The sequence below is a fragment of the Carassius auratus genome, unplaced genomic scaffold (genome assembly GCF_003368295.1).
Source record: "Carassius auratus strain Wakin unplaced genomic scaffold, ASM336829v1 scaf_tig00031476, whole genome shotgun sequence".
In the NCBI taxonomy this organism is placed as follows: Eukaryota; Metazoa; Chordata; class Actinopteri; order Cypriniformes; family Cyprinidae; genus Carassius; species Carassius auratus.
In genome coordinates, this window is record NW_020525927.1 from 10902 (window position 1) to 31581 (window position 20680).

The 20680-nt window shown below is 34.2% G+C and overlaps 1 protein-coding gene across 2 annotated transcripts; it reads right to left on the reverse strand.

The window, feature by feature from the left end:
* Positions 1–524: 524 nt before the first annotated feature.
* On the reverse strand, positions 525–20207 carry LOC113080513 (2-(3-amino-3-carboxypropyl)histidine synthase subunit 1-like). 2 transcript variants are annotated; one of them, XM_026252665.1, is made up of 3 exons: positions 20085–20189; positions 14401–14553; positions 525–1122 (listed from the first exon to the last, which is right to left on the reverse strand). In XM_026252665.1, the coding sequence occupies exons 1-3, from the start codon at positions 20134–20136 to the stop codon at positions 998–1000; spliced, it is 330 nt and encodes a 109-aa protein (XP_026108450.1). In that variant the 5' UTR covers positions 20137–20189; the 3' UTR covers positions 525–997. The 2 variants fall into 2 exon arrangements, with proteins under 2 accessions (XP_026108450.1, XP_026108452.1); XM_026252667.1 differs by having other exon boundaries at positions 655–1122; positions 14401–14550; positions 20085–20207.
* Between the last annotated feature and the right edge of the window lie 473 nt (positions 20208–20680).

The following is a 20680-nucleotide window of genomic DNA, read 5'->3' on the forward strand; positions in this document are numbered from 1 at the left end:
ATTGAGCAGACATCCGGAATAGGACTCTGCTTATTCGGAGGAAAGTTGGAACACACTTTAAAGAAACAGGAGGAACATTCATCCCAGGAGATGGAGAAAGAGAAATGTAATGTTTAGTATAAAAGGAGGCAAGGCTCTTAATGTAACAGCTGAGCCAAAACACAAATCTCTGTCATTATTTACACATCCTCATGCTGGCATTCTTTCTCTAGCACAGAGAAGGCTGTTTACTTGGTTCCATGCAATTACAACAAATGTTAACTCTTTTCAGGCTATAATAAGGATGAAAAAGGACCATAAGTATCATGAAAGCGGCCCCTATAACTTAAGTTCTACGTCTTCTAAAGTAGCTTCGTGTGAGAAGCAGACCAAATCTATGTCAAGGTTCACTTAAAATCTTGACATCAATCTTGACTTTGCTTAAGAGATGTCCAATTTATGAACAAAACATTAGTCAAATACTTTAAAACAAAAACAAATTATCTGGTTCACAAAACCCCTATTTGTATATGAATCAATTTGTGACTCAGTCCAAATGGTTCATACTGTATTAAATGTCACTGTATGGAAAAGAAGGAAAAATATACTCAACAACAAAAAAATTAATACAGGTTTATATAATGACAGAATTTTCATTTTTGACCTTCAACACTTGTGAACAAACATTTTTTTGTTGTCACAGCACATTGTTTATCATTAAGCAGAGCTACTAGTGTTCATTAGCATTAAACCCAATCGAAGTGGGAGGTGTGGCCAGACCACAATTTGTATTTTCGTATGCTACACGCTCTGCACAGACTGTAACAAGATGTAATTGAGAAGAATAATGGCTTTGTCCACTTCATGTCATTAACTAGCGAGACCGTGATAGCTGGCTTGTGTCTGCAATTGTGTCTAATTTTCTGCTGAGCCCCAGATACGGCGGGGAATGATGATAAGCTTAGAGTTTTTTTTAATGAGCACAGAGGTCTTCTGCAGACTCAAATGCTCTTCCTGTTTAACCAAGGACGTGCATCCACAGTCCTGAGGAGCGCTGTGTGAGTGTATGCGGTACCCACCTCTCAATGATGTCAGCAATCACACAGGCAAACATCTGCAGACCCTCAGGCAACTGCAAGGCCACTGCAGGTCAAAGAAAGAGAGTCCAGTCAGTGCAGTATAATGCAATAAGAATGACAGCTGCTCTGGCCTCCTATATATTAGTCTGGCAATACGGGCAGTCTGATGTGCAAAATATAAACTATATGAAAGCTTTGGCAAATATCTAAAAAACAAATAAACAAACAAAAACATAGAAGTCCAGATCTCCAGGTTCTAAATGAGAAAACTGATTTTAAATCCTTTATGCCACAAACATTTAACAATTATAGGCCTACTATGAATTTAAAAAACAAGTTAGATAATGGACAATTTTCCTTTAAGGAAGTTAAAATAATAATAACAATAATAATATTAATAATAATAATAACATTTTGCAAACATATTCAAATGGTACTGAGTATATAACAAATTGTGTTTAATAAATAAATTAATACAAAATGTTAATAAAAAATAAAACACTAAATTAATATTAAATACATAAAATAAAAATACATAAATATATGATTTGATTTATTAGCTTAAAAATACCTATTTTATTTATAGGAGTGATATGAGAACATAAAACAATATATTATGCATCCCTAATACAAACTGCATTGTGTACAATTTTCTTTTTTTCATTCTGTTAAATTTAATAGGGAAGTGTTGTTTGTGTGTCTGTGAACTTGTAGTAAAGTCTGACAGATGTTTTCCTTTAAATAGGCAAGTTTGTTTGCTTGAGGCTTTAACCAATTAAAATAACTGTCAAGGTAAATATGCACAACTGTACCTTCTGTTAAGAATAAATAATGGTTTAATGTGTACTGAGCTATATTACTGAAACAATTGAGCACTAATTATTTAAGGAACCTACAGCACAAAACTTTAGACAGGGTTGCCAACTCACACATTTAGTGTTAGACCATGCAATTGGCCTCTGTCTCGCATTTTCACAAAAGTCATGCCTCATTATGAGACACCAGTTACAAAAATGAAATGCAGCCAAAAAACTGTATTGAAAAATTGGTTCAAAGACAGAACACTGGCTAGTTCTTTCTGGCGCATTGCTGAGGTTGAACACAAACCCAAAAATTTCCATTGTCTCTGTGGAAAAACAATATTTTGCAATATTGCAGCACTGGAACATAAGAAAATTCTGGAACATCTGCATTGTTACTGTGTCGTTCTCTACACTGAATTTTTTTTTTGTATCTGCATTTTAATGAACTACTTTTCCATCCACTGCTAGCTTGACCATCACAAATGTTAAAGAAAGGCAGAAAAACTAGATTTAACATGAACTGATTTAGCTGTAAACAAGGAGGTAACATATTTAACAAATAACATAATATAACAACATAACATAATATAACATATGCCAGATGATCTTTTATTTTTTTTTTTTTTATGTAATATGTTGATTTACTGCCCAAAAACATTTCATATTATTATCAATGTTGTGGCACTTTATTTTTTTTATAAACCATTATACATTTTATTGACATTATAAAAGTATTTACTGGTACTTAATTACTTACATGATAAATTAAATGTCCTTGCTGAATAAAAGTTAAAAATTCTTTAAAAAACAAAAAACAACAACAAAAAAAACATGTTTTTGACCAGAAAACTAATATGCAAATCAACCTAAGCAGCTTGCAAATTTGGCATGAAGCATAAATGCAAAGTTGGCACAGTTTCAGACAAGCTAACCATTTTAACAGCTGCAATAACTTGCGGGTCACACTAAATTTACATCATGCCTAAAAACAGGGACAAAGATGCACTTTCTATTTTTCGAGAGAGCTCAAAACACAGTGCAAAACAAAAAGCCGTCTATCAGGGTGGAAAGGCATGTGCGGTTAAATGCTGTGAAGGAGGAGTGCATTAAATCAGTGTGAAATGAACATGCATAGAAGAACAGAGAGATGATAATATAGGTACATGGACGATATGAAAGCGTGGTATACCATGGATGTTGGATCCATTAAAATATCTTAATCCAATAAAAATCAATACATTATCCCCTACTGAGGCCAGTGACCTTTCGACAAAGCCATACAAACCATTTCTTCAGTGTTAAATTAATTAAATTATAATAAGGGACTACATATTACTAAAACATGCAAAGCAGTTAACTTCAACGTATTAACAGTAATTGAAACACAGTCTGGCAAATTCTTTTCTCCATATGCTCATTTCTAGAGATTATTATCTTATCTTGGATAAAATATATTTTCTAAATTAACTCGACACTTAAATGTTGAAAAATAGCTGAAAGAGCTGCTAAAAAGAGATCAGCCCATTCTAATTAAAATAATAACATTCTGGCAGACAGTTTGTATATTATTTAAGATAATTTCACTTTATTGGTACAATGAGAAGCGATTATTTTCTGGGAATATAATAATAACCCATCAGCTGATCCTGCACCAGTCTAATGAGATCATGCTTTTTGCGCTGTGCTTGTTTTTAAATAATTCAAACTCTATAAATTATGTGGCTGATGAACTTAATAACATTAGACATGTCTAAAGAAAAGTCTTTTTTTGGGGGGGGGGGGGATCTCATTGTATGCCAGCATCATGCTTAGATATGCTGCACTGTTGTCTTGGAAACAGACTCATGACCTAAAATTGGATCCGTTACATGTACAATTCAGCCTAAGAAGTGAACAATGAAAAAAGGAACAGTGAAATTTCCAATTATCACCATTCTACATGGCTATCAGCTCACAATGATGCTATATAAGTGTGTCCTATCCAGGAGCCTTTTTATCCGTCAATAAACAAGCATGAACAGAATGCTTGAAAAAGGATGTAGCAATATCTTATCTAATTTTTGATCAACTGATGCTCTCAACTTTTGACTGTTACACTAATTATACAATATTTTAAATCAAGCCAATATTTTAACATTTTCATCATTTTCCATTACAAATGCCACATTTCTGGCTTCTCCTCATTAGTGAAATACATGTGGCCTACAGTCTGCCGTATGAATTATTAAAATATGCTGGATCCCAGCAGAAAAATCAATTACAACCATAATCATTCCATCAAAACATGGCATTCCCTCCACTGTGAGAGATTTTCTAGCCAGTTTCTGACATCTGGCCAGTGATGATCACACGTTTTAAAAACATTTGGTTTCCTGTGAGGTACTGAAAATTGTTGCAAGTTCTGCTTACTTAAATATATAAAGAAAGTAATGTTATAATTTTGGTTTCCTCAATATATAACAGTTTGTAAAAATCACTGTCAGTCTTGTGAGCATCAGTTAAAACGGCTTTAACTGAAGCCATCTTTGTGCCATAATGAGGAGTTTTGCACCGCATGTCGTCATTTTCCAGCAAAACGGTGTTTATGAATTTATAGCAGACATGGAGTTACACGAATATAGAGCTTTCAGCTATTTTAAAAACATGATACATTTTTTTTTAACTAAAGAAAAACATGAAAAAATGTTTTAAATGAATATATATATATATATATATATATATATATATATATATATATATATATAAATTTTAAAGGTTTTGTTGTAATATTTCAAACAGCAATGAAAATATAAATATAAAAAAAATATAAAAAGTAAAAAAAATAAAATAATTATAATTATAATTATATAATTATATATATATTTATTATGTCATTATCATTTTCATATTTTATAATAAATATATATTGACTGAGAGGCCAGTACAAAAAATGTATAGGGCAAGACTGAACATGTAGGGACAAAAAAAAAAAATTCTTGAACCTGCATTTAAAATGAACAAGCTGCTTCAGTGTGAGCGCAGGATGTGCCCTACTTAGAATTCACACCCATTTTTAAGAAATGGTGAAATTACATGAATATGACTCAGCTGCGAAGAAATGAGCAATAAATGAGATGGAGGGAAAAAATAACATAAGCAATTTGTTCAGAGAGTGGACGAGCTAAAGAGCGGCCAGGAAGAGTGATGGATGAAAGGAAGAAGGGGGAATACAGCTGGGCTGAGTAACACTCTGATGAAAGGTTAAAAGACTGGCCCCCTTCAGTTCGGACAGACACAGACAGGTCATTACCTGGGAAAGGGCGAGTTTATTAACAGTAAAAGGTTATTCAGCTCAGTACAGCCTTGCCTGACAAATCTCTCCATCCATCCCTCCTCAACCAGCCAATGACGAGCTGTTTCTCACTAAGGAGGCCCAGTGAGCACACAATGTAAGTGAGCACACATTTGTACACCGCACATCCAGAAATGTCATTGAAGCTGAAGGAAATGCCAAAACGCCAGAACCCCCGACTGATGTGGAGTGGGCAAACACACACATAGATAAATGTGCTTAGTGTGTTCAGATACACCTGTTACCACACCACAAGGACTGACAAACAAAATGTTAGCCTTCATCAAACTGAATGACTGAAAGAGCACGGATGCAACAATAAAAGCTAAACAGATGGGATAAGGTGCATTATAATTGAGTAAATTATTATAAATTACTTTTAGACAACACAGCATTTCAGCCTTACTAAAACACACTAGGGATGCACGATAAATATCGGATTTACTACACAGTTGGCAAGTTTGTGTATGTTTTGCGCAGATTCTCAGTGAACAACGGCTCTCTGTAGTAAATGCTGCTCCACATGAAATGACACACACGTAGAGATTTACCGATGATTACAGAACTGGCTTTACTGACAAGATGCGCATTAAATATCAGCTGATATTTATCATGCCTCCCTTAAACACACCATGACAGAAACTACTATGAGACAAAGTCGGGGGTGGGGCTATCTATTCAAACAACCAATGACAGATAGGGGGAGTGTTCTAGGAAACCTATTATAAAACAGTTATTATTGGTAGAGAAAACACATTTTAGCTTTAAAAAGCCATGGCATATGTTCACAATACAATGCATCAACAAAAACCATAGTTTTGAGGATGGTTCTAGAGAGAATTAAAAACATCACATTTAGTAATGTTACAGTGGCAGATTTTTACCACCGCAGTGGTAATGGACCAACTACCGTATATATAACAACTAATATATATATAAACAGTACATACCAACATTTTGGACACACCTTGTCATTCAAAGAGTTTTCTTTAATTTCATGATAATGAAAATTGTGGAGAAAAGAAGGAGAGTGATGGGGTGCTGCGCCAGATGACCTGGCCTCCACAGTCACCAGACCTGAACCCAATCGAGATGGTTTAGGGGTGAGCTGGACCGCAGACAGAAGGCAAAAGGGCCAACAAGTGCTAAGCATCTCTCGGGGAACTCCTTCAAGACTGTTGGAAGACCATTTCAGGTGACTACCTCTTGAAGCTCATCAAGAGAATGCCAAGAGTGTGCAAAGCAGTAATCAAAGCAAAAGGTGGCTACTTTGAAGAACCTACAATATGACATATTTTCAGTTGTTTCACAATTTTTTATTTATATAATTCCAAATGTGTTAATTCATAGTTTTGATGCCTTCAGTGTGAATCTACAGTTTTCATAGTCATGAAAATAAAGAAAACTCTTTGAATGAGAAGGTGTGTCCAAACTTTTGGTCTGTACTATATATATATATATATATATATATATATCCTGTGTAGACACGTTCGCTGTTCTGCTCCCAACAAGTGGGCGCATTAACTCCTCGGCTGCACACGCTCTCTTTGAAATCAGAATCGTTGCCATATTTCTTGTTAACATCTTCCATTTATCGTGGTCTCATTTATATTTGGCCAGGTTGGAGAAAACCATGTTGGAGACATCATGTGCACTACTGTCAGTTGCAATGTGACATGGCTGTCACGTCGACTGTCAAGGCCTAATCAGATCTTCACTTCTTCCAGTACTTCCATCAGTTTGTGGGTATATACTAGGGCCTGCACGATTATGACAAAAATTATAATTGTTGATTATTCCCTTGAAATTGTAACTATTAATTAAAATTATCACAATTTACATTGATGTCTATACCATTGCTCGATGCAACTGCATGCCTTATTTTTATATGAAAATAAAAAGCTGAAAACAATTTTTTAGTGCTTTTTTTCAACTATACATCATATTGGTTTCTTTAAATTATAAAAAAGTTAAAATATGGATGGTATTATAACATTATTCTAAAATTAAAATAATGAAAAAACCCTTAAACATGCAGAAACGATTAATTTCCACTGTGAACGATTACGTAACTGTGGCATCCATAATTGTAATCGTGATTAGAAATTTGATTAATTGTACAGCCCTAGTAAATACAAACAGACATCCCTACAGAAAGAGTTTGCATTATGATCACATTTATTTCAAGACACCGTGGACTAATTATACAAACACAAGAACGAATTAATCTGAGAGGCAAGTCATTTCTACTATTGTCTGCATTCATCATCGCCATCCTTAGGCCAGAAAAACTCACAAATAATCAGTCAGGCAAACAATGCATCCTCATTATGTGAAATGAACATAGAAACAGATATTTGTGCTCTGATGAAGCCTACTGAGCCAGAGAGCAACAATAAGGTGACAGGAGAGACCGGAATGAACCAGGAGTCAGTCTAGACCTGGGCAAAAGGGGCCGTAGCGCTGGATTATTAAACTCTATGCTACTGTTCAAAAGTCTGGGATTTGGTAAGATTTTTAAATGTTTTTGAAAGAAGTATCTTATGTTCACTAAGACTAGATTTATTAGATTTAAAAAACATTAACAGTTATTATAATTTAAATTAACTTTTCTGTCGGTTCCAAAAGCATTGTGGGCATGCGATTTGTGCATTTGGCCATCCCGAGTTCGAGGCCTGAGTCGTGGACATTTCAGTCCCATCCCCTCTCCACTTCCTGTCTTTTATACTGTCCTGTCCTAAAGAATAAAAAAAAAGGCAAAAAAAAAAAAAAGTATATTTTTTAAATAGACTATTTTTCTATGTCTATATTTAAAATTTTAATGTATTCCTGTGATTGCCATTCAGCAATCATTTATATATGTTGATTTGATGCTCAACAAAAATTTATTGTTATTATAAATGTTGAGAACAACTGCTTAATATTTTTGGAAACAATAATACTTTTTTCAGGATTTTTGATGAAAAAAAAAACTTCAAAAGAAGCATTTATTTTAAATCTTTACTGGCAGTTTTGATATTTTACATTTTCTTTAATCGTTCTATAAAATTTTAAGTGTTCTTTGGGAGTAAAAATAAGAATTTAATTATTTAATGTTTTAAACTTTTTACCTAAAACTTGAACTGAAGTGCAATTGTGGGTAACCTACAATTTTTGGTAGAACAACAACTACCTTTTTTTGGTAGAAAAGTACCAAAGTAACAAACCTTAAAGTATCATACTGCATATATGAAATATTGTACAATAGTCCAGTGTTTTTCTTCCGTAAATCTGTGACTTACCAATATCAGTTATCTTATTAATAATAAGCTGTAAGATAAACAGATACAGCATATCACATGGTTTTGTAAATGTAGGTTGCATGTAGGTTGCATTAGACTAAATCTAATAGAATAGAAAGTAAAAAAAATAAAAAATATAAACAAACACTCATTTAAATATGTCAATTAATTTATATAATGTTTAATGTACACAATAACAATTATTCTGAATAATATTATTATAAAATTATTATTATATATTTTTTATTATTATTGTTAACAGTCAAGTAAAAACTGAAAAGGGCAATATTATTCAATTATAGCCCTAAATACATGCATATTCTCTATAATATTTTCTTGCAAAATCACTTTGACCACTGGTCAGAACCAGAATACATATTACTCGAGACTGATATAAAAATTACAGTTAAACTTTATTTCTTAATATAAAGCCTATAATGTGTTTTAATGTCACTATTGATGAGAACTGCATGATTTCTAAACAATATCAGTCTTTAAGATATTTAAAGTGTACCTGAAGTACAATTGCAATAATTCCACTTAAGCACAATCAGATATACTTCAGTGGAACTTCAGCACTGCTTCCGCACAATAAAAGTGCATTAAGTACAACTGGAGGGTATTTTTATTAACCATTATCATTTTATTATATTACTACTATTATATGATACTATTATCACATTTATTTTTCACTATGTAGGCAAGCAATTTTATGTGCCTGCTTTCGGTCTGGTCCAAAACCCCCCTGAAAATTAAATGTTATCTAGCAGTTATCTATTGCTGAGCAGCTCCTTGGGGTGGCACATCTAACTGCTGCTACTTTCTGTATTATTATATTACTGCTATTATAATAACAATAAAATGCACCTTGGCTTCTAACATTTATCAAGTCAAGTTGTGATTTTACCTGTGCTTATTTAAACTCAAGACCTTTAGCAAAATAATGAGCTGTGTGACATCACTATATATATATATATATATAATAATTTAATAGCATCCTTTACTTAACAGACAAATTATGATATTTGTAGACTACTCTCAGAATGTCATTTTTGTCTACCAATGCGATGTGAATGAATCATAATGATTCATTCTCAAAATTTACACACAACCAGGTTGCAAGGCACCTCTCACTACAGACAGGAAATGTATCTCTGAAAAGTGCTGGTCTCTAGGGCAATGACTACATAATTTGCAACAAAACAATGTTATATATACACACACACACACAAGTGTAGAAAAGGTGTGGGGAAAACTTGTCTATATATAAGGCGTGACTCACTGGTCTCAACGTGTACACTAGAGTCAAGAGAACATTACAGCATAACACATTACTTCTGTTACACAAGCATGCTTATTACATAAAGTTCTCCTTATCATAGCAGGAAATTAACGTAGATGAGGTCTGCGCTGATGCCACAGTGCAAGAATATTTGATACAGATCTAATATGACACTATACACATTGACCAGGCACAGGTAATAAATACAGATGCAATTTAGCCTACAATATATACATCAAATGCAATACATACAAGTGAAATAGACAAGGCCCTGCAGCTCTAAACAATAAAGGTTTTTGAAACCAATTTACACATAGTTTTACTGGAAAATGATGGCGTAGTGCAAATCATTACTTCATAATTTGGTCAATACAAATGTTTACATTTGGAAGACAAATGTATTTGATCAATGGAAAGAAATAATTTGTTAAAAAATAAATTGTATATTATATATATATATATATATATATATATATATATATATATATATATATACACGCACACACACACACACATCTTGAGCCCTTTAGACCCTTAAAATATCTCCTTGTTGTGATATTCGATGTAATACAAGCTCCAATTTTACATTTTAACACATACTGCCAATGCTAGACAAAAAACGTATGACAGTTCTGGCTAAATGCGATAAAACGAGCGGACTGGACAGAAACCATAATCAAAATGCAAAGTGCATTTGGAGCGCACACTTCTTATCAGAAAATGATCAAAAAAGTACTGTCTTTTGTTGTTATGGATTATGGTTTGTCTAAAAAAATAAAATCAATCAATCTCACAACTATGTCGTGTATGAAATAATGTGTGTTGTGTATAAAACAACAAACTGACAATTTCTATGCTTAATCATCTGTAATTGTATATATGTTGTGAATGTTGCTGGAATTTTTAAGAACTTGGTACGAAAGAATAATCAAATATAAGGTTCAAAATTAACAGTATTTATTTCTTTTTCTAGAAAATATTCACATACTTTAAATATATTGTATGTAATGTAAAATTACTGTAACTAATGTCACTGTAAACTTACATCACTTACTGGAGGTATATACTTAAAAATAATTATTATCTAACCACAAAGTCAATTAAATGAAGCAACTGCTTCATTGTGGATATTTAAGAAAAATAATGGTCGAAAACATGAAAGAATGTGGAAAAGGTAGAAAAAGAAAGCCAAAATTATTTTTGCATATTGAGTCCAGAAATAGAGGAGGCTTTTAAAATGAAAACCCTCTACAACAAAGAGCCCAGCAGACTGTAGCGTTCGGTCCAATACCCATGCAAGTACTCGGCACAAGCCACCTGCTAACACATTCAGCACATCAAACACTTCATTCACAACCAATAGAGGCTTGAAATTGCTGCATTATTAGGACTTTTTGTGATTAAAGATCGGAAATCGCTGTAGGTCTGGACTCTACAGACAGATACAGGTGAACATGTATCTAAATACACTGAAACCAACCTCTCGCCTCGCTCTCCTTCATCTTACTGTGTAATGACCCATCCTTTGACATCTGCACTAGAATGATGGAGGACATGCTTCAACAGGCCCTTGGGACAAACTGGCATCAGACAATGAAGCATGACCAAAGTGAGAGGATACAAGGTCAGTCGGATGAGATTTAAAGAGACAAAAATCGCAATTCGAAGCCCAAAAAGGTCACATTTCAATAGCATTTCCTGAAACTAAACTTTGGTTGTTCATACAACTGCACTATGGCTATTTTGACATATTAAAGACAATGTCATTGGTATAACATCTTTGGCTTGCAGTTCACAGCCAGCCCAATGGTTATGACAGATTAAGAACGCAGCAAAGGGTCGCTGGATCAGGACCCACTAGACTAAGCCACAGCACTCACGACAAGGCCTTCAAGCTGAGTCAATTCATCATCAAGATAAACAGCTCTCGATTGGATGCATCAAACTAAATGAGGATTAAATTTGCATAACGATAAATGATACAGCATGAATAATAGGATTAGCAAACTGCTTGCTGTGATTTCACCATCTTTTTTATGCCGTGATGAAATTCTCCGAGGTTAGCTTGAGGAGGTAAAGCACATGCGTTAGAATATGATGTCATTTCATCCGTTAATGTGGATAGTCTACAGTAAAATGCTTTAGTGAAATAGCGTGGGGCGACCCTGGGAAGTCTTGACCACTTATAATTGCTAAAATCTCACTTAGAAGCTGTATGACATCTCATTAGAGCGTTTTCAAATAAGCCACAAGTGTTGTTTCCTGGGGGAAGTAATTTCACACCAATCTGACAGGATTTTTGCAAAAACCACTTATGGAAGTCACTACAGAGGATACAACATATTTTGATGCAAAGCGCTGGCTGTTGTGGACACAGATTATAACATCACAACAAAACAACAAGAAACTTTAATTTATCACATATTTCTCCAAAGAATGAACAATCAAGACCTCAATAATTGTTAGAAATTAAGTAACACTGTACAATAAGTTTCATTTGCTCAGCCTCATTTAATGCATTAGACGTCATAAGCTAATGACAGACAAAAAATTGTAAACATCATATATTAATAGAAGTTAATGTTTCATTTTCAATAGAATATTGTTTATTGCTAATTCAAGTGTATTCCACATACATTATTTAAAAATATTAAAATGTTTAAAACTGCATAATATGTAGAAATTAACATTAACTAAGGTAAATTCTGTAATGCACTTGGATAATGAATGAACAAAGTTAACAAAATTTAACCTTAATGTAAAGTATTACCAAAATCTGAGTAAAAATCAAATGCCAAGATATTTCAAGCTGCTGTGCTCTGAAGAATAAAAGTCATTCTGCACCATGGCAAACATGTCCTTGTTATTCAGCAGAATCAGTTGATGGTTAATAACCATATCTTCCACATTTTGCTGAACCCAAGTCCTGATAAAATTATGTAATTATGCCTCTAAATGTCATCATGAATTTCACCAATTTTCCCAGAAATTTTCCAACCGGTTATTTGACGTGCAACAACACAGATAATACCGGTATCATCGAGGGGGGCAGGGTGTTCTCTCTTTTCTTTGCTTTCCTTCGATTTTAAATAGCTTGTAAAAGAGGCATGTACATTTTACTTTTACTTTCACTTTCAAATAGCAGCAAATCAGCCTAATGCTATTGTTATGCTATTGTTACAGAAATAAGTAAACAAATAATATATAACCAAATAAATAAGAAATGTAGAATGTTTATTAGCAAAACAAATAAGAAGGCTTGGAGGCCCGGCAAACACCCTGATTTCAAATAAAATAAACATATGTCACAAAGGTTAAATAACGTAAAAATCAGCAAACTAGTGTTGTCACGTTACCAAAATTTCAGTATTCGTTACAGATACAAGTGAAAATCCATAGTTCTCTGTACCAAAACAAAATACAAAAATATGCTAATAAAAAAAAATAATAATAATAATAATTCACAAAAAATAAAACCAATGACATTCTTTATACTTATTTACAATTGTGTTTAAAGTTTTTCTACAAGTGATAGAATTATGAAAAACAGTAAACAAGTTTCACTCAAATTTAATTTGTCTTAATTAATGAAATTTAAAAAAAAATTTGGAATTTTTTGAACATGGAAGAAATATTGTGTGATTTATTTCTTTAAAAAATAAAGTAATAGCATACATGCTACTAAATAATAGTAATGAATTTATGCTAACTTTGACAAATTCCATGACTGTCCATATTAAAATTTAAGTTTCATTTTCATGACTGGATTTTGAGATTCCATCAGCGTTTTCTGCTTCGAGGAAATCATAGCGCTGTATGAGTCAAGAACCGGTTTACCGGGTACCTGGTACCGGTACTTAAAGAAACCTTGTACCATGACATTTTCATTTTTTTAGTACCGACTTGGTACCGAGTCTTTTGACAACACTACAGTAAACAACGTGGAACCAATTAAATAAGAAACAAATGCTTAAAAAAAAAACTTCCAAAATCACTTTCGATAAATGACAAGTCAATAGGCTTTTCAAAAACTGAAATATTTCTAAACAGGTGCTTTTGCATCTCGTTTCTGTTCTTTTACTGAACTAAATGATTGATACAAAAAAGTACCACGGTGGGCAAGTGACGTAACTGGTGTTGTGGCTTAATACAGTCTTATCACCGTCAATCGCGTTTGCCTACTCCAAGGCAATTTTGATTTTCAGTTTGCTTGACTCTGTCCATATAACTTAAATAGCACACTAGTGAATAACATTAATCTATATAACGAAGCCTGTATGCTCTCATAAAAACAATGAGCTCAAGACATACATTATGTAAAGCTACTGCATTATCCTGCAAACAGAGATCAACTTTAAGGCAATTTAATTATATACAGACAGACAATCAGAATGACTAATGTTCTGGAACCGAAACTGTAAGCCTAATAACAAACAATACAACATATGGAGGGTTTTGCAGATACCTACAATACATAGCATCATTGTCCCTTCTGTTGAGGTAGGCAGCAAATCAAAAGTTTATTCACACACATAGTGGAAAAATTATATCTAAATAGGTCAATATTTCCTTAAATGCACAACAAAGAACTGTTGTTTTAAAATTGTATTAACCTTTCCAACAAAACAATTTTAAACGTACTCACCTCTCTTGGCTTTGGCTTGTCGCACCCTCCAAATTGTTTTGTGGATTTCAAAATTGTAGTTAGCTGGCAAAGCCTTAATGGCCTCGATGAGCTCTGGATCTTTGAGGATCTCATCAGGAATCTGATTGGCCACTCTCCTCGGTCCTCGCACTACTTAAAAAAAGACAGTTAATTAACTTAATTTAAGTTTGCTGTAAGCATTACTCAACACAGGTGTCTGTAAAGACACCATACAGTGGAATACAGTATGAGTGCAATTGCAAACTGCCTTAGCAGGATCCACTAAAAATTATTTTATGAGAAATTGATTGTGCTACAATCTATATAAGACAAGGAAAGCCCATGCATTCATTTCTCAACTACAAAATGAATCATCACACAATCAATCAGTGCACTGTCAGAACAGCTGCTGAAGTGAGAGGTCAGTCATCAGCAGAATGAGTCTGTCAGCGATGTCCATTTATTTTTTAAGCCTATGACAGACAGACCATCTTTAATGTAAGTTCTGGCTATAGTTTAGTGAATGGCTATTCCTACACTACCAGTTAAAAGTTAGAAACAATTAAGGGACAGTTTTACTAAACATGGCAAGGTAGTGCGAGAGTGCAATTCCTAAACAGTACAGATGGGAGGGGAAATTTCTGCGGGTGATTTACTAACAGCGCACAAATTAAAGAAAGTAGCTGAAAGAACACAAATTTAAATATCAGATCATATTAAATCTTTTTTCATCTTTTTACTGCGTGCAGTGTGAACGTTCTGATCCGTTAACATGGGCTCAAAAAAAAAAGGCTACGCATCACAGATAGTGATGGGAAGTTCGGATCATTTTACCGACTCTGACTTTTGAGTCTCGTTCAGCAAAATGAACGAATCTTTTTTCGAGTCATTTCGTTCATTTCGTTCATTTTAGCAAAATGTTATTAAAATATTAAGTGCTACCTCCCCAACACATCTAGTACTTATGCAAACGTTGATCACACTACAAACAATACAAAACTAAAATGCTATGAGATAAAGAAAAACTATTCATTCTTTACCTGGGTCTTCAGTCTGTGATTAGCTCATCTCACCTCTTATCTGACAAGAAGTCTTCGGGTTTAAGTCATTCCTTAATCACGTGACAGCCCCATACGCAAAACTAACGCGGTCTTGAGCCGGAAAGAGAATTGATTAGTTCATCTCATGAGTCTTTAGGGTCGAGTTTGACTCGTTCCTTAATCACGTGACAGCCCCATACGCAAAACTAACGCGGTCTTGAGCCGGAAAGAGAATTGATTAGTTCATCTCATGAGTCTTTCGGGTCGAGTTTGACTCGTTCCTTAATAACGTGACAGCCCCATGCGCTATTTCTGACATTTCTGTCACTGTGTTTTTGTTACTGTTTGTTGAGGATCTGTGGTTTGTTATTATTTTATAAATAAATAAAACCCTGTTATAAATACAATTTTGATTAATTTGTCTTCTTGACTGTCTATCGGTAAATAAACACTAGGCTATATAATAATATAATAATCAAGCTTACAATAAAAAGTATTTATAGACTAGTTTGTTCATTTTTACTCCAATTTTTAGTTTGCTGGTATAATAATTGCTTTTCCTAGGCAGACTTGACATATTGGTGTAATATATGTATAAGAAGATTGCTCAAAAAAGGACATAATGACATACATTAAAAGCAAATAACATTTTGAATTTGAATTATTAATGTTAAAGACAAATGTTAAAGACATTAAGGTTATGATAACTTCAGCTTTAACAGTTTTAACCCAGCTCAGAGTGAGGAGTTTCAGATCCTGGTGCACTGCCAGTGCAGGGGCCATGTTTTGGGAAGACTTTGACGAGAGGGTAGCAAGCTTGAGGACTTCTGCTACCTCTTCTAAGACCTCAGATGCTATGATGGCCAACCTTGCAGAGCCACTCTTACCCCGCACATCAGACCCTCTGGCCTGGTGGAGGAGATGTTCACCAGTATACACAAGCCTTTCCGAAGTCACAAAGACAAGACTTTGCATTGTGGCCACATCCGTGCCATCTGAATTTTTTTTTCTAAAACTTGGCAGATTATCTCAGATAGAAGAACTCACAGCCTCAGCCCATCCAAGGTCAGGGAGCTTGTTTTTTTTTTAATAATGTAAACATGCCTTAAAGCAAGTCTAGCAAAAATATAGCCACAAATATAGATTTAAATTAACTTCAAATATAGTTTAAATTAACTTCAAATATAGTTATTTATTTTAAAGCTTATTTATTTTAATTTATTTATAAAAAGACTAGCTTGTTGTGCAATATTTTTGTTGTTGTGATTTTAAAAGGTAATTTGTTATTGTTATAAGGCTCCGTAGCTGTAGTATCTCTTAATTTTCATTTATTTTTTATTCAAATGGTTTAAAATTATTTTGGGAATAACTTGTTGTGCAATATTTAGTTTTTCTTTTTTTTATATTGTACTTTTAAAGTTCATTTGTTAAGGTTATTAGACCCTGTGGCTTTATTATCTTTTAAATTTAATTTAATTTTTAATTATTTAAATTTTTATTATTTTAATTTATTTTGGAATAGTTGTCCTCTTTGTTACAAAGCTTTTCTGTAATAAACAATAAACAACTATTCAAAAGTACACAGTGTTTTTAATGTTTATAAAGTGTCATATGTTACAAAAGTATGGTTTACACAGACAATCTGATTTAATAACTGCACAACTAAACAAAAACAAACAAACAGACAGAAAAAAAGATCAACATTTTAAGCATAACCAACTCTTTATTTCCATATTCAGTGTTATGGAAAAGTACCACAATGACAGAAATTAAAAACAACAATTTGAAACCAGAAATGCATCACGTTACTGTAAGAGTAAATAATACTAATAATAAATAAGTACTACGCACCCATTTTGTAAGGAAAGTTGTAAATGAACTAATTACTCTAGCCAATGTTGTCACATCACAGTACAAAATAACGAAAAACCCGAAGAACCGAAAGATGAACTATTCAATTATCTGCATTCTTTTACTGTCAGTGTCTATGGTTTTAGCGTATGGGTCTGTCACGTGATTAAGGAACGACTCGACCCGAAGACTCATGAGATGAACTAATCAATTCTCTTTCCGGCTCATATTGCATTGGGTTTAACGTATTGGGCTGTCACGTGATTAAGGAACGACTCGACCCGAAGACTCATGAGATGAACTAATCAATTCTCTTTCCGGCTCATATTGCATTGGGTTTAACGTATTGGGCTGTCACGTGATTAAGGAACGACTCGACCCGAAGACTCATGAGATGAACTAATCAATTCTCTTTCCGGCTCATATTGCATTGGGTTTAACGTATTGGGCTGTCACGTGATTGAGGAACGAGTCAAAAACCCGATAGACTCGAACTATGAACTAATCAATTCTCTTTCCGGCTCATGCTTCATTGGGTTTAACGTATTGGGTTGTCACGTGATTGAGGAAAGAGTCAAAAACCCGATAGACCCGAACTATGAACTAATCAATTCTCTTTCCGGCTCAGACTGTATTGGGTAAGCGTATGGGGCTGTCACGTGATCAAGGAACGAGTCAAAAACCCGATAGACCCGAACTATGAACTAATCAATTCTCTTTCCGGCTCAAGACTGCATTGACTGACAGGTGAATTACTATTACTAGAACAGAACCCATAGAATAATGCGCATGCGCGACTGAACGAATCACTCCCCGAGACGACTCGTTCTTCTCGAGTCACATTAAAGATTCGTTCAAAATGAACGAATCGTTCAAGAACGACACATCACTAATCACAGACAGTGTGTGAAACTGGAGTTAGTCATATGCCCAGTCGGCTCTGTTCTCGTGCTCCACTTAGGCGTTCTGCATCCTGATTGGTTCAGTTAACATACTGCTGGAGGCCTGGGCAACGGAAAATCGTGCTATAAAGCGATTTAGAAATCGCGCACACTCAAATCGCGATTTTATTTCGATTTTGAATAATCGCACAGCCCTAAACTTAAGTCTTTGCAACTTCAAGGATCCTATCAATGCACAATCAGATTGTAACACTCTAAAGAGAAAGAAAAACTTGAAATTGCATAATTTCACCCCTTTAATAAAAATAAATGATTATGCAAGTAGAAGATGGGTGAGGGATGCCACCAAGAGACAAATGTTGGTTCGGGTGTTTTAAAAGTCTTCCTAAAGAGGAAATCACTGTTTGTATATATATATATATAAAAAAAAAAGTAAAGCTCATCTACTAATTTAATGGGGATATTTAACCAAAAATAAATAAATAAATAACTTATGATTAAACGTAATACATTGTTATATATTTATATTAGTGGTGGGCCGTTATCGGCGTTAACGTGCTGCATTAACGCGAGACTGTTGGAACCACAGGCGGTGAGTAAAACTGCTTAAAATATCTCTGCCTCCTTGTTAGTGCGTCCGCCTCCCATCGGAGACCCGGGTTCGAGCCCCGCTCGAGCGAGTCCTTGCTGCTGCTGCTCTCGTTCAGTTTCAGCCTTCACAGCTGTCACAGCTTCCAAACGCTGTCAACGCAACTGGCGCTCGTGATTCTTTAGCTCCGCCCACACGTCACGCCTCCAGGCGCTCGTGTTTTTCCGGGAAAAATCGGTACAGACTATCTTTCTCTTATGAACATAATAAAACTAAATACTTTTTGGAGTTATGGAGGATGCAGTACTACTCTATAGGTACTCAAGATTAACATGATAAAAGGGGCTGTATAACTTTTTATTAACACATATGAAAAACTATAGATGACAGAATACAACAAATATTAAAATAATTACCATTTTCACCCGGACAACACAACAAGCAAAAGACTGAGGACAGCATTTAGGATTAGCATTCTGAGAGCAGCAGGATTGATTGGAATACCCGAAACACAATCATTTATCACAAGCCTACTGGAGTCAAGTGAAGCTGTACCATTTAGGGTCAGGAAGAAACACAGAAGTTCTCTTCGGTTTGCTGACAAAAATAGCGCTGGTGACAAAAGTTTAAACTATTTTCTCATTACAACCAACCAGTGTATAAACGTATGTGTAGAACAACTCTATAACAATTTGACAATTGTGTATAATTGAATCATGATTTTTTTTTTTTATTTCTGAGATTATTTCTAATCATAACCATTTGAAAAACCATGGTACCTAATATTCAGAGACCACATAAACACACATCAATATGTTACACATATATGGGGACCAGCGTGTCACACATTTTATCTTTACAGTTACTACAATATTATAAATATAATTTCTCTGTTGACTACTATAGACTACTGTTTATATAATGAATAGCTGGTGTTGTATGAAACCAAAATACAAAACTACTGATGAATAAACACATCTGCTTATTTTAACTTACAGTCACAGATATTTAAACTTTTTCACAACGTCCCTGAGTGACAACTATCCCCGATGCTAATATGCAACTGCAGTAACACATGATACAGTTCAGATACAGTTCTGAATACTTATGTAGTGCTAACATATAGTGAAGCAATATAACTTACAGTATCTTTAAAGGTACCATTTATTTCACACAGCATCAAATAGAATTGGCGCCTACAGATTTATCGCGATGTTTCCTTTAAAAACCTATTTGGATTTTATAGCTTACAGATATAACAAACACGATGAAGTATTACAAAATCAAACTATTAATACTCACCATTTGGTTTTTTCGCAGCGACCACTTCAATCTCGCTAGCGGGAGCCGCCATCTTTCCCCAAACAAGTGCACGTGGAGTGAACAGGCATTACTCATCGAACACAGAGCTCATGTGAGCAAATCAAGTGTCGATAGCATCGATATGAGCGATGTAATGAGACCTATGATTGAGACGCAAGAAAAAAGTTTTCAAACATTTTATGCCAAGGACACAAGAAGCAAATTTGATCCCATTGGAAGTGAGCTCTTGTATCATGTGTGATGTATCAAAAATAATTTATGCTGAGCGAGAAAAGTATTTATTAAGCAGACATTACCCTCATTTATATGATTAGAGTCGTGGTTCAGTTTTAAAAATACATTTAATGTAACTGAAAATTTCTCTCTTTTGTTTTCTCCCCCCCTCTCTCTCTCTCACACACACACACACCCTGCCTACTAAAGTTACTACTGTATGTACAGTTTACTTTAGATAATAAAACATAGCCTACTTGTAAAGTTCCTAAATAGAGCATGTACATTTTAAGGTAGCCTACTGATACTGTAGGCTATGTACTGTTTAGTGGTAAATAAGATACAAAGATGTACCTTTTAGC

What these genes read in the sequence shown, in the direction of transcription:
- LOC113080513 (XM_026252665.1), bottom strand. Translation starts at nt 20,136, where the DNA reads ATGGCGGCTCCCGCTAGCGAGATTGAAGTGGTCGCTGCGAAAAAACCA. An exon ending in CGCTGCGAAAAAACCAAATG is followed by an intron (nt 14,554 to 20,084) that starts GTGAGTATTAAT and finishes TCTTTTTTTAAG; the next exon opens with TAGTGCGAGGACCGAGGAGA. An exon ending in ACAAGCCAAAGCCAAGAGAG is followed by an intron (nt 1,123 to 14,400) that starts GTGAGTACGTTT and finishes TTTGACCTGCAG; the next exon opens with TGGCCTTGCAGTTGCCTGAG.